Source organism: Ranitomeya imitator, chromosome 2 (genome assembly GCF_032444005.1).
Source record: "Ranitomeya imitator isolate aRanImi1 chromosome 2, aRanImi1.pri, whole genome shotgun sequence".
In the NCBI taxonomy this organism is placed as follows: domain Eukaryota; kingdom Metazoa; phylum Chordata; class Amphibia; order Anura; family Dendrobatidae; genus Ranitomeya; species Ranitomeya imitator.
The window spans coordinates 374661840-374674290 of record NC_091283.1 but is presented as its reverse complement, the minus strand read 5'-3'; the positions used below and the strand labels follow the sequence as shown (position 1 = coordinate 374674290).

Here is a 12451-nt window from a genome sequence, read left to right as displayed (position 1 = left end):
AAAACACGACGCACTGCATTGGATCTGAAAAGACGGAAATGTGAAAGAGGCCTTAATGATAAGCTCGTGCTCCGGGGCGGCCTGTGGGGGGTCTTCATGAGGTGCTCTGCTTAGCTATTCATAATGCAGACTGCTGACAGGTCACTGATCCCTCACTAACCTCCCCCCTACTTTACATAATGAATATATTCACACACTGAAGAAAAAAACAAAACCCTTCTGCAGGTAGGTGAAGGCTGTGGCACCTGCGCTGCAGCAGAATCACATGTTTAGTGTCCTAGTAATAACTGTTCTTCATGTTATTGATCAACTACAAAAAAAGGAAAAAAACAATGTGAAAATGGCGTCTGCGCAGTAGCAGCTATCCATGTGTATATATATCCGATAGCTGCTATTGCGCAGACGCCGACAGAGCCTTGCTGGAGAAGAAAAAAAAAAAAGTCCTCCTCCAAGATGACGCCGCCCATGCCTGCGCAGTAGCAATCGGTGTATATAGAGGTGATCTCCGAGAGCTGCTACTGTGCAGGTGCGGGCGGCGCCATCTTGGAGGAGTCTTACGGGTGATCTCCTGGAGCTTCCTAGAAAGGAGTGTGCAGATAACCATGGGGGTAATCCTGGATTATCGCTAAAGGTACCTTCACACTCAGCGACGCTGCAGCGATACCGACAACGATGTCGATCGCTGCAGCGTCGCTGTTTGGTCGCTGGAGAGCTGTCACACAGACAGCTTTCCAGCGACCAACGATGCCGGTAACCAGGGTAAACATCGGGTTACTAAGCGCAGGGCATCGCTTAGTAACCTGATGTTTACCCTGGTTACCATCGTAAAAGTAAAAAAAACAAACACTACATACTTACCTTCCGCTGTCTGTCCCCGGCGCTGTGCTTTCCTGCACTGACTGTGAGCACAGCGGCCGGAAAGCAGAGCGTTGACGTCACCGCTGTGCTTTCCAGCTGGCCGGCGCTCACAGCCAGTGCAGAGAAGCACAGCGCCGGGGACAGACAGCGGAAGGTAAGTATGTAGTGTTTTTTTTTTTTACTTTTACGCTGGTAACCAGGGTAAACATCGGGTTACTAAGTGCGGCCCTGCGCTTAGTAACCCGATGTTTACCCTGGTTACCAGTGAAGACATCGCTGAAACGGCGTTACACACGCCGATTCAGCGATGTCTGCAGGGAGTCCAGCGACGAAATAAAGTGCTGGACTTTCTGCAGCGACCAACGACATCACAGCAGGATCCAGATCGCTGCTGCCTGTCAAACTGAACGATATCGCTATCCAGGATGCTGCAACGTCACGGATCGCTAGCGATATCGTTCAGTGTGACGGTACCTTAATGGGCAATAGAGGACCCTCAGGGTCAATCACAATACCCTTCAAAGAAGGTGAATAAATTAATTTTAATGTGTGTTTGACACTATAGGACAAAGGGATCCTATTTTGTGAAAGTGAGGGCCTCGTCCAAGAAAGGGTGGACAGCGGTCGGCGCTCATAGCAAGTGAGCATTTCTGCTACACACAAGCGATCTGCTCATCGTCTGTGTGTAGCAGAGGCGATCAGACAACTGCAGCTTCTAGTCTCTCATGGAGACTATTGAAGCATGCAAAAAGTAAAAAAAAAAAAAGGATTTAAAAATATTAAAAAAATAAAAAACATATCTAAATGTTCAAATCGCCCCCTTTCACACCATTAAAAATAAAGCAATAAAAAAATCAAACATACACATATTTGGTATCGCCGTGTTCAGAATCGCCCGATTTATCAATAAAAAAATTTTTAACTCAATAGCTAAACAGCGTAACAAGAAAAAAAGTCAAAACCCCAGAATTAAGATTTTTTTGGGTCGCCGTTACATTGCAATAAAATTCAATAATGGGCGATCAAAAGAACGTATGTGAACCAAAATGATATCAATAAAAACGTCAGCTCGGCAAGCAAAAAATATGCCCTTATCTAGCCCCATATCCCGAAAATTGGAGACGCTACAGGTCTCTGAAAATGGTGCCATTTTTTTTTAATTTAAGAAATTTGAGATTTTTTTTACCACTTAGATAAAAATAAAACCTAGACATGTTTGGTGTCTATGAATTCAAAATGACCTGGAGAATCATAATGGCTTTTCAGTTTTAGCATTTAGTCAACATGGTATAAAAAAAATCAACAACTGTGGAATTGCACTTTTATTTGCAATTTCACCACACTTGGAATTTTTTTCCCATTTTCCAGTACAGGATATGTTAAAACCAATGGTGTCGTTCAAAAGTACAAATCGTCCCGCAAAAAAATAAGCCCTCACATGGTCATATTGATGGAAAAATAAAAAAGTTATGGCTCTGGGAAAAAGGGGAGCAAAAACAAAAATGCAAAAATGGAAATACCTCTGGTCATGAAAGGGTTAAAGTTGCCTCTGATTGTGATCCAAAACAAGGGCAATTGTATTGGGATAGTTTGCAGTAAGTATAACAACTTGGGTAAAATAGTTCTTTTTAAAAATATTAATCTTACCAAACCAGGAAAACTGACCTTGATTCCAAGAATTGAGGCTTTCCTCAGACTTAAATAAAATTGGGAGGAAATTAAATGGAAACAGCTTGGAGAGGTCAGAGGGTATATGAGTGCCTAAGTAATTGATGGTATTATTTGGGGGCCATATAAAAGGGAAGTTAGTCTTTAATGTGTCTATCAATTGCTAGGGTAAGGAGACACTGAGAGCTTCCGATTCATCAATAATTTGTTGTAAAATTTGACCATTTCGTCAACGTTCCAAACGTTCCACCTCGGACATCAGAGAAGGCAGAAAGACACGTAGACTAGAAATCTAAATCAACACGTCTATCGTCGAAAGCTGAACATTTATATTCACACCCACTTGTCTTAATTCCCTGTATGTCTGGGTTGGAGGGTATTTCTTGCATAAGATGTTCCATGATTAAAGTGAAACTGTTAGCAGGATTGTGCTGAGTAACCGACAGACAGGGTCAGGTTGGCGCTGTTATATTGATTAAAATGATACCTTGGTTGATGAAATCCATCTTGTGGTTGTTGTTTAATCTTTATTTGCAGTTTTTAGTTAGTGAGCCTCTCGTGCTCCGGGTGGTGCTATGTGGTGCTCTGTTTAGATATTCATCTGTATGGCTCAATGACCTGCCTCCTATTTTACATACAGCATAGAATTATGGTTTGAAAAAAATTCAGATTCATTAGGCAGGCGATGGTGGATGCGCCAGCGCTGTAGCATGACAAAGATGCCTATTTTCATGTTATTTACACATATAGTTTTGTTGTAAAAAAAAAAAAAATTGTTAATCAAAATGGCGGCGGTGGCACCGATGCTACTGCGCAGGCGCCGGTGCCATTTTGCTAGAGAAAAAAAATTTGACTTGGCGGTTTAATCCATTGGGAATCATTTTGACGTAAATATTTTAGAACGACATTTAGGAGAGAGATTGGGCTGAAGCTCTTACATGACCAAGGATCCTTTCCTTTTTTGGGAATGACCTCTACATGCACGATTGAGGACTACCTAGGAAAGGGGGACTTGTCTGAATTGAAGGCACTTAATATTATGGGGGACAATTGTTCAGCATAACTTTGTAAAATTTAGTTTAATTATTTGGTAGACTTTCTATCGTTTCCAATATCTCAGTATAAGAAAATGGGCCCTCCAGGCAAGCCATTATGTCCATATTCATTTTTTTTTTTACAAGAGGAGGCTTTTGAGGGGAAATTCTCTAAAGTGTCAGGAGGTTACACAATTTAGAATAATATGACATAAATGTGTTGGCTGTTTCCGGGGTAGTATTTACCAAAGTGTTTCAAGGGATTTTAATACAAGGGATATGATTTTGGGTCAATTTGGACTTTAATGCCCTAACAAGCATTGTCTCTGGCTTATTTCCAAATTCGTAAAACTTACTGAGACCGACCTGGATGACCCTCTTATGAGGGGAATCCAACAGACGTCTGACTTCCATTTTAGCTTTGAGTAGATTTCTAAAGGTTTCAGCAGAGAGAGCTTGTTGGAGTAATTCTAGCTTGTTCATCATTTGAAGGGTGGTTTTAATGACCTGCGCCCTATCTTTTTTTAATTCTTCTACCGTGTTTAACACCCCAATCAGGACATATTTAAGGGCCTCCTCCCACTTAAGTAAATGGGCTATCTCATCAGACGCATGATCTGAGATGAAATTGGTTATGGAAGAATGTATATCAGAGGAACAAAATGTGTCTAATAACAATGACTTGTTAAGCCACCAGGACCACCCTTTTTTGGTAAAATAGGTTATTTTAAGGGAGCAAAATACAGGTGTCTGGTCTGAACAGAGGATATTACCCACACTGGTCGATACTAGCCACAGCAAGGCGCTATGTTGTATTAGGATGTAGTCCAGTCGATTGTACGAGTCATGGGGAATGAAGTAAAAGCTATAATACCTATGAGTAGAGTGTTGAATTCTCCAGGAGTCACATACTTGTAGCTGACGGCGATCCCTTTTGATATGCTTAGTTACTGTGTATGAGAGATAAGATTTCTTTTTAGAATTGTTCATCACTAAGTCATGATTGGCATTAAGATCCCCACATAATAACACGGTGCCTCTAATAAGAGGTATAGCGGTTTAAACCAGCTTGGTAATAAAAGTACCGTAGCTTCGTCTTGGTTAAGGGAATAAGTATTAATAATTGTAAACAATTGTCCATCTCCTGTCAAGGTGAGGACAATGTACCTGGCCTCCCTGTCCACAGCAGAGTCTATGACTTGGTTAGTAAGGAATTTATGGATAGCAATTGCCACGCCTTTAGAGTGAGCAATTGGGTTATGAGCAAAATGCCAGGTAGTGTAATTCTTATGTTTAATTAAAGGTGGGTTACTGGCTTTGAAGTGTGTTTCCTGAAAACAAACAATGTGTACCTTATGCCGGTGAAAATGTTGGATAATCTGGGCTCACTTTTCTGTGGTATTGAGTCCCTTCGCGTTAAAAGAAGCAACGTTTAGATTCGCCATTGTGCATGGAGACGGATGAAGTCCATAGGTGTGCATGGCAGTCACAGATTTCCAGTCCGGGTTTTCCATGTGGCTGAAAGCCACAGGTTTGTTTGTTAAAAACCCAGTAAGGGGGTATGGGTGTGTCAGGTGCAACGTCAGTGTCAGTCTGGTGTGTGCTGTTGTGCAGAGTAGAGGCCTGCAGATCGCAGGCTGTGTGCGTGAAGCAGCATATTGCAGAGGAGCCAGCAACTATGGCAGCTGAATATTCTGGCACCCACAGCGTACACAGCGATGCAAGTCGTCCATGGTAACTGGTCTCGGATGTGGACAGATCTGTGCCCAGAGGTGGTGCAGGTGGGTGTCCTGTGCTTGAATAGAGTTGGATGTGGACAGTCCTGTATCTGGAGGTGTTCCGGAGGTGGATGTCCTGTGCCCGAAAGAGGACTGGCATGTGTAACGATTGCAAACAGGTGGATATGGTGCCCGGCTGCTATCCGGAGGATATCCTGGGCTGTGTGAGTAATGAGTCTGAGATACAGCAGTGCAGGACACCCACGGGAACTAGTCAGAGGAGGACTGGCTTGTGTAGTGTCTGCAACATGTGAAGCTGTGGTTGGAGACTGTAATGTGGTATGCGGTCGCTCCACGGATACTGGACAAGGAGAAGTCAGGCGTGTTTAGGGACTGCAGTCTAAAAGCCATATGATGTGTAGTGCTATGAAATGGGCACTGAGACGAGATGCAACTGTGTGTATTGAACTTTGATGATGTGTACTATAAAATGCTATACACCTTATGTGTGAAGTAACACATTAAAGAGACTTTTGTTTTTGAACTTTGTGGGTCACTGCCTCTTCACTGCATACGGTGCTACTGCAGCATTACAATACATATTTGTATGCTGTAGGCTGTATATTTGTTAACAGTAATTGCTTTATTCTTTGTTTGGTATTTTGTTATTTGCTTTACTCACTCTGACATCTTTCCTTTTTTCCTTGTTTCAGCACACTTCTCCTCTTGTAGTTAATTCATACTCTGCTCTTCCATGCTGTTTTTTTAGGAGGAAGGTAAAACAACTCTACAGCTGTTTATGCAGGTTAAGTTGGAGTTGCCTTCTCCTTGTTCTGTGGTTAGGGCTATCTCTATACCTGCAGTCCCCACTAGGCATTGCGGTGTCAGGTTATCTAGTCTGTATAGGAACCAGCAGGGTCAGTTGGGTTTTTGTGGTGTTTAACTTATTAATCTGAGTGAGTTACTACACAGGCATAACAGAAACGCTGCCTCCTGCTAATACGAACTGTATCAGATCAGATGGTGGTGATGGATGTTGCGGCATGCTGAGAAAGGTTTTCCACATTTCAGCCATGCTGCTACAACACAGCATTTAATCTCAATTATTCAAACGTATATTTTCAGTAGGCATAGACTGTTATCTATATGTTGACTCTTCTTGTAGGCTGAATTGATATTTGTAAATTGATGAATGGTTGTTATTTACCTCTTATATCAGCTCCTACAGTTTATTGTACTGTTAACTTTGCAGAACATGGATGCAGTGTTACTGAACACTGATGTTTGCTGATGTGTTGATTACACATTACACCAGGCCATGCAGTTTGTTGACTTGCAACAATTGAAGGATAAACTAAAAATAATCAAACAATGCAAGTTAACTTCACAACCACTTCCCCTTGTCCTGTGAATGATGACTTGAAGAACAGTTGTGAACTATAAAAAGGGGATATGCCTCTGTAACAAGACATCCAAGAGATTCAGGGACTCTGCAAATCCACAGTCAGGAACACTACAGGATAGCTGCCAGATCATGACTCCATCAAGAGGGACACAGATTTGACATTCTGTAGGATTCCAGCTTAAGGGACCACAGCCCCAACTGAAAGAATGCAGATCTGCTCCATTGACCTTCACTTAACCCATGGATATGTTTGGGGAAGCCAGAATGTAGAACCACTGGTCATCTGAGTCCCATGGATACATTTGGGAAAGCCAGGATTGAGACCCACCGGTTACCTATCTCCATGGAGATGTTCACAGAAGCCAGGTTGTGACCCTCCGATCACCAGGCCTGGTACCTCAATGGACTGTCAGCTTCCTAAGCTTGTTGTTACCGCCTCTCTGTGCTTGCCACAGGTGGGAGTAGTTGGTCCTGGACGCTCTGAAGGCACTGCTGCTTTTATCCCAGCGAGTCATCGAAAGGGTGAGATTCTGTAATTTTAGTTATTTTGCTGGGAATATTCTATTTATTTGCTTGTTTTGTGGTTCAATAAAGTATTGTCACACTGTTTTACCCTCACGCTGTGTTGTGTCTGAGTAGTATTACGCCCATGGTAAAAGGAGTGAGGGCGTTTGATGGGATCAGCCCTGGTCCTTGCGGTTTTGGGTTAGCGGAAAACCCGCTGACCCCCGTGTTTCCACCCTAACCCTCCCTTCCAAATTGGTGCCAGTGCCCCAGCTGTGTTGGCAACTTCCTCCTCCGCTGCCTTGAGTTTCAACTAAGTCCTCGCTGTCAGGTGAGGATGCCGTCAGTAGTGTGTCTACCAGCGTGCACGTGTTTTCCCACATTTTCTGATCACGCTTCAGTGACGAAAGTAAGGATGGAATGTTGTGCTAGTAGCAGGAATCCATCAGGGTGGACACACATTAATAAGCACTTGTAACAATCCATGCAACTTGGCTGTTGTTGCGTATGCACAGCAGCATGTATTAGCTCATGTGTGCCAGTGTACCAAAAAGAAACGACAAGCTATGCTCTTTGGGAGATGTATCATTTGGGTCCTCTGTATCCCCCAGCCACCCTTCACTGATGCCCCTAAGTTGCTTTGAGTGCCATTCTGCTGTGGTTCTTCTTCCTCATCCTCAAGAAATGCCCCCTGGCTGCACAGTTGAGTACCTGGCCTCTGTTGGTACAGGAAACTATCCACAGAGCCATGTGTGGACAACTGGCCTGCTAATGGTGTGAATGCTCCCTGTTCCTCCTCCTGTGCCACCATCTCATCCATCATCGCCTGAAATGTTTTTTTTCAAGGAAGTATAGAAGGGCATAGTAACGCTGATGATGGTGGCGTCATCACAGTTGGCCATGTTCATGGAGTTCTCGAAGCAGCGCAACGTGGCACACACATCCAGCATGAAGGCTCAATTGTTGGTTGGGATGTGTTGGTATTCCGCAGAGTGACTCTCCTGTGCGTACTTCAGCTAAAACTCCACTATCGTCTCCTCCTGCTAGCATAGTCTCTCCAGCATAGGGGCTGGAGGTTTAGTCCGGACTGCAGCATTTAACAAACAGTAGCAGCACTCAGGTATTCCTTACACTTTACATGGCTACTACATGTTGGATCACCTGTGCTATATATTCTAACTTTTCTCTTTGTCATCTTTGCTAATATTTAATGGGCATCATGAAATACCTGCAGGGTAAGATAATGCCAATTTGAATAGCAGCTTGACGAGACTAAAAAGGACCATATAGTGTGAGAACAATTGTGTTTGCTCTTGGCAACATAGTAAGACATTCTATTCTGTGATGAATTGTTAATGATTTTGATTTGCATGTGATTTTTCTATTAATTGCCAATAACTCCATCTGATGGTCAATTTAAAAATAGCAACTGCTATATATTATATTATATCGACATTTTTGGATGTCATTGTAGCCCCTTTTTGCACTTAGCTCTTTAAAAATTTGATTACAGCTATAATTTTTATTTCAAGCACCTTTTCAGCATATGCACTTTAGATTGAGATCTAGGTAATTTTCTACAAAAATAAGCACAATCAAATTTTGATAGTAGCTTAATCGTTTTATTGCCATAGAAAGTCAATTATGTGGACTTTACAAACTGCCTCCATTTTTTCCATTACCACTTTTAGTTCCTGTATTTTTAAAAGTGTTTCAGATGAATTAATACATTTCAGTACTTTAAAATATTCTTCTTTTCACTTCAATCTATTTTTGTTTCTCAAAAGATTTAATGAGATATCTATCTATATAATCGTCTAATAAGGGGTACTTCCGTCTGCCTGTATTTCTGTCTGTTTGTCTGTAACAGAAATCTCGCATCCGGGATGCGGCCGCGACCAATCAGCGACAGGCTTAGTCCGGCCGCGAATTGGCCCCTCCCTACTCTCCTCCAGTCAGTGCCCCCTCCCTACTCCCCTCCAGTCAGCGCCAGTGTGTCGCCCCATTTCGGACCAACTGTTTACTATTGATGCTGCCTATGCAGCATCAATAGTAAAAAGATTTCATGTTAACAATAATTTAAAAAAAGTTTAAAATTGTGCTATTCTCACCTTCCGACGTCCACCGATGTGCGTGATGCTGCCGCCAGCTTATGGTCCCAGTGATGCATTGCAAAATTACCCAGATGACTTAGCATTGTCGCAAGACCTCTTAAGTCACCAGGGTAAGTTCACAATGCATCACTGGGAACGGAAGCTGGTGGCAGCATCGCGCGCATCGGGACAGCTTTGTTGGACGCCGGAGGGTGAGTATATACCGGAACTATTTTTTTATTTCAATTTTTTTTAACAGGGATATGGTGCCTACACTGCTGTATACTGCGTGGACTGTGTTATATAATGCGTGGGCTGTGTTAAATACTGCGTGGCCTGTGTTATATACTGCGTGGCCTGTGTTATATACTTTGTGGCCTGTGTTATATACTATGTGGGCTGTGCTATATATTACGTGGGCTGTGTTATATACTGCCTGGCTGCTATATACTACGTGGGCAGTGTTTTATACTGCGTGGGTTGTGTTATATACTGCGTGGGCTGTGTTATATACTGTGTGGCCTGTGTTGTATACTACGTGGGCTGTGTTATATACTACGTGGGCTGTGCTATATATTACGTGTGCTGTGTTATATACTGCCTGGCTGCTATATACTACGTGGGCAGTGTTATATACTGCGTGGGCTGTGCTATATATTACGTGTGCTGTTATATAATGTGTGGGCTGTGTTATATACTACGTGGCTGCTATATACTACGTGGCTGCTATATACTACGTGGCTGTTCTGTATACTACGTTGCTGTCTGAGTTACGTGAGCTGTGCTATAAACTATGTGGCTGCTATATACTATGTGGCTGCTATATATTACGTGGCTGTCCTATATACTACGTTACTGTGCTATATACTATGTGGCTGTGCTACATACTACGTGGCTGTGCTATATACTACGTGGCTGGCTGCTATATACTACGTGGCTGTTTGTGTTATATACTACGTGGTTGTGCTATATACTACGTGGCTGTACTAAGCGCAACGTACATACATACATGCATATTCTGGAATACCCGATGCATTAGAATCGGGCCACCATCTAGTACAAGGAGTTCAACCTTGTGTGTACGTCGCATATGAGGTGGTGAAAGGGAAAGCAGAAGTGATGCTGCAGCGCAGACGGGCGGAGTAATTTTTCAGGAAGCTCTGCACCACCAAAATCAGCACACACGCCAGGCAAGCAATGTGCATCAAACAGGCTAGGCCCAGAGCATCCACAAGATTTCACCCTTTATCACACACCACCAGACTGGGCTTGAGGTTCAGCGGCTCCAAATAATCATTGGTCTGTTGTTTGATCCCTGTGCACCGCTCCTGCGCGGTGTGGGATTTTCCCCCAAACAGATGAGTTTAAGAACAGCCTGCTGTTGTTTCCCCCAGGCTCTGCTGAAGTTGGTTGTGCAGGTGTTAAACTGACCGGATGAGGACGTGGTGGAGGAAGCAGAGGAGGAGACAACACGAACATAGAAACATTCAAACAACATCCAACAAACTCCTGATTTTGTCCACAACATGAACGTGCAGGCCGGTGATGGCCCACCAGGAAAAGTAGTGGAGACTGGGATCCACATACTGTGGTTCCTCTGATCCTAATGTATTGTTATCCCTTTCAAAACCACTTGTGAGGCCACATGTAGAAAATGGTATCCAGTGTTTGGGGGATGTACAGCTGAATGCTTCAATGGGAAGGTGTGGAGATGCTCGTTGTCACTGCTGGTGATTGCGCTATCACATCTTCTCACGGGGAGCCAAGTTGCTCGGGAGCGTGAGGAATAGGTCGAGACTGAACAGAAGAGGGAGCAGGAGGAGGCAGCGTGACTACTACGCTTTATCCTTTGAACTGACCATGTCACTCGGATGACCTTGACTTCATGTGGGGTCTAGAAACTCCTCATCCCCCATTGCATCACACTTCTCCAGTCTGTTCTTACTGTTCTAAATGTACCCACATCCAAGAGGAAAAATTAAACTTTTTTTTTTTTACAAAGTGCATGGCAAAGTGCAAGAAGTACCTATTGGGTGCTTTTAAAAGTTAGCTGTGCGTCTGAGCTAGTGTGCCACCCAGGTGTCTTGGTGGCCTATCAAAATGGCGAGTGGTGGGGCGTGGCTATGTAGCCGGAGAAGAAGGACGCACTGAGTAGGAGCTCCATACATCCTGATTCAATCCTGCCACATATATCTCATCCCCGCAAACAGAACCGACAGGGGCTGAAACCCCACACTTAGAGGAACCTTGTGAGCCCTCCGGACGGCTGCCGTAGTGATCTGAGGCGGCGGGAGCTGCAGGGACAGAGAGGCCGGGAGGATCCACGTGCAGTGGCGGCCATCTTCGGTGCGCGCGCTCCAGGACACAGGATGCGGCGCCGTCTCCTGCTGAAGCCGGGCTCTCTTCTCGTCGGGGCGAATGGAAGCAGGATCGCAGCGGTGAGAGCTGTGCTTGTGCACGGAGGTTGGGAGACCTGAGGGGGACAGCGGTGCCCACGGGAGTGGCGGACATTAGCATAGCACGCTCCCTAACAGCAAAGGGAGCAGTGCCTCATATACCTGCGGTGCTGCTTGGAAGGAGAACAAGCAAATAAGGAACTGGGGGGGGGGGGGGGGGGTGCGGTGTGTGCCCTGAAATATTGGGCCCTGTGCCTCCCCTGTCATACAGCCGCTTCGTTTAGCAGCACCATAAAACTGGGAATTAACCCCCTTCCTGCTGACCTCCCTGTGTGCGGACTGAGAGCCCGTTCAGTTATATAGGGCCTGAGTAAACATCTGAACGACCACCCTGTGACCCTCATTATTACTGTCTGCCAGCCCTGTGACCCCCTTTGACGTACAGTCTAATATTATACAGGACCTGAAGCTAGAGCTTGGTTTATCTGCAATCACAATCAGGATTACTTTGTGGAGTTCCTCTGCTTGCCCACCATGCAACACCCTAGGGGAGCAGGGGCGGCTGATAAACTGAGGAAATTTGCCAGAGATGATTCCTCGGACAATGTGCGCACTCTCAGAAATAATCCTGCACCTACCCAGCGTAAGGGCCGTCCTTCTGATAGTAACGAGGAGGGAGAACAAGACGAACTGACTCTTAAACAAGCATCCGAGCAGTTAATGCAGGCTATCTCCCTCACTAGATCATCTCTTACGGAAAAAATAGAGGATGTGC

At 44.4% G+C, this 12451-nt stretch overlaps 2 protein-coding genes across 2 annotated transcripts in view; one reads left to right on the top strand and one right to left on the bottom strand.

Moving 5' to 3' along the window:
• LOC138666612 (uncharacterized) overlaps positions 1 to 4043 on the bottom strand; it is a 30362-nt gene extending 26319 nt beyond the window's left edge. The window contains exon 1 of the mRNA XM_069754808.1: positions 3917 to 4043. Coding sequence (XP_069610909.1) covers positions 3917 to 4043 — 127 coding nt within the window. The remainder of the gene's footprint in view (positions 1 to 3916) is intronic.
• The window catches only part of LOC138664006 (zinc finger protein 182-like), an 82799-nt gene that overhangs the window by 18851 nt on the left and 51497 nt on the right, over positions 1 to 12451 (top strand). The window lies entirely within an intron of this gene.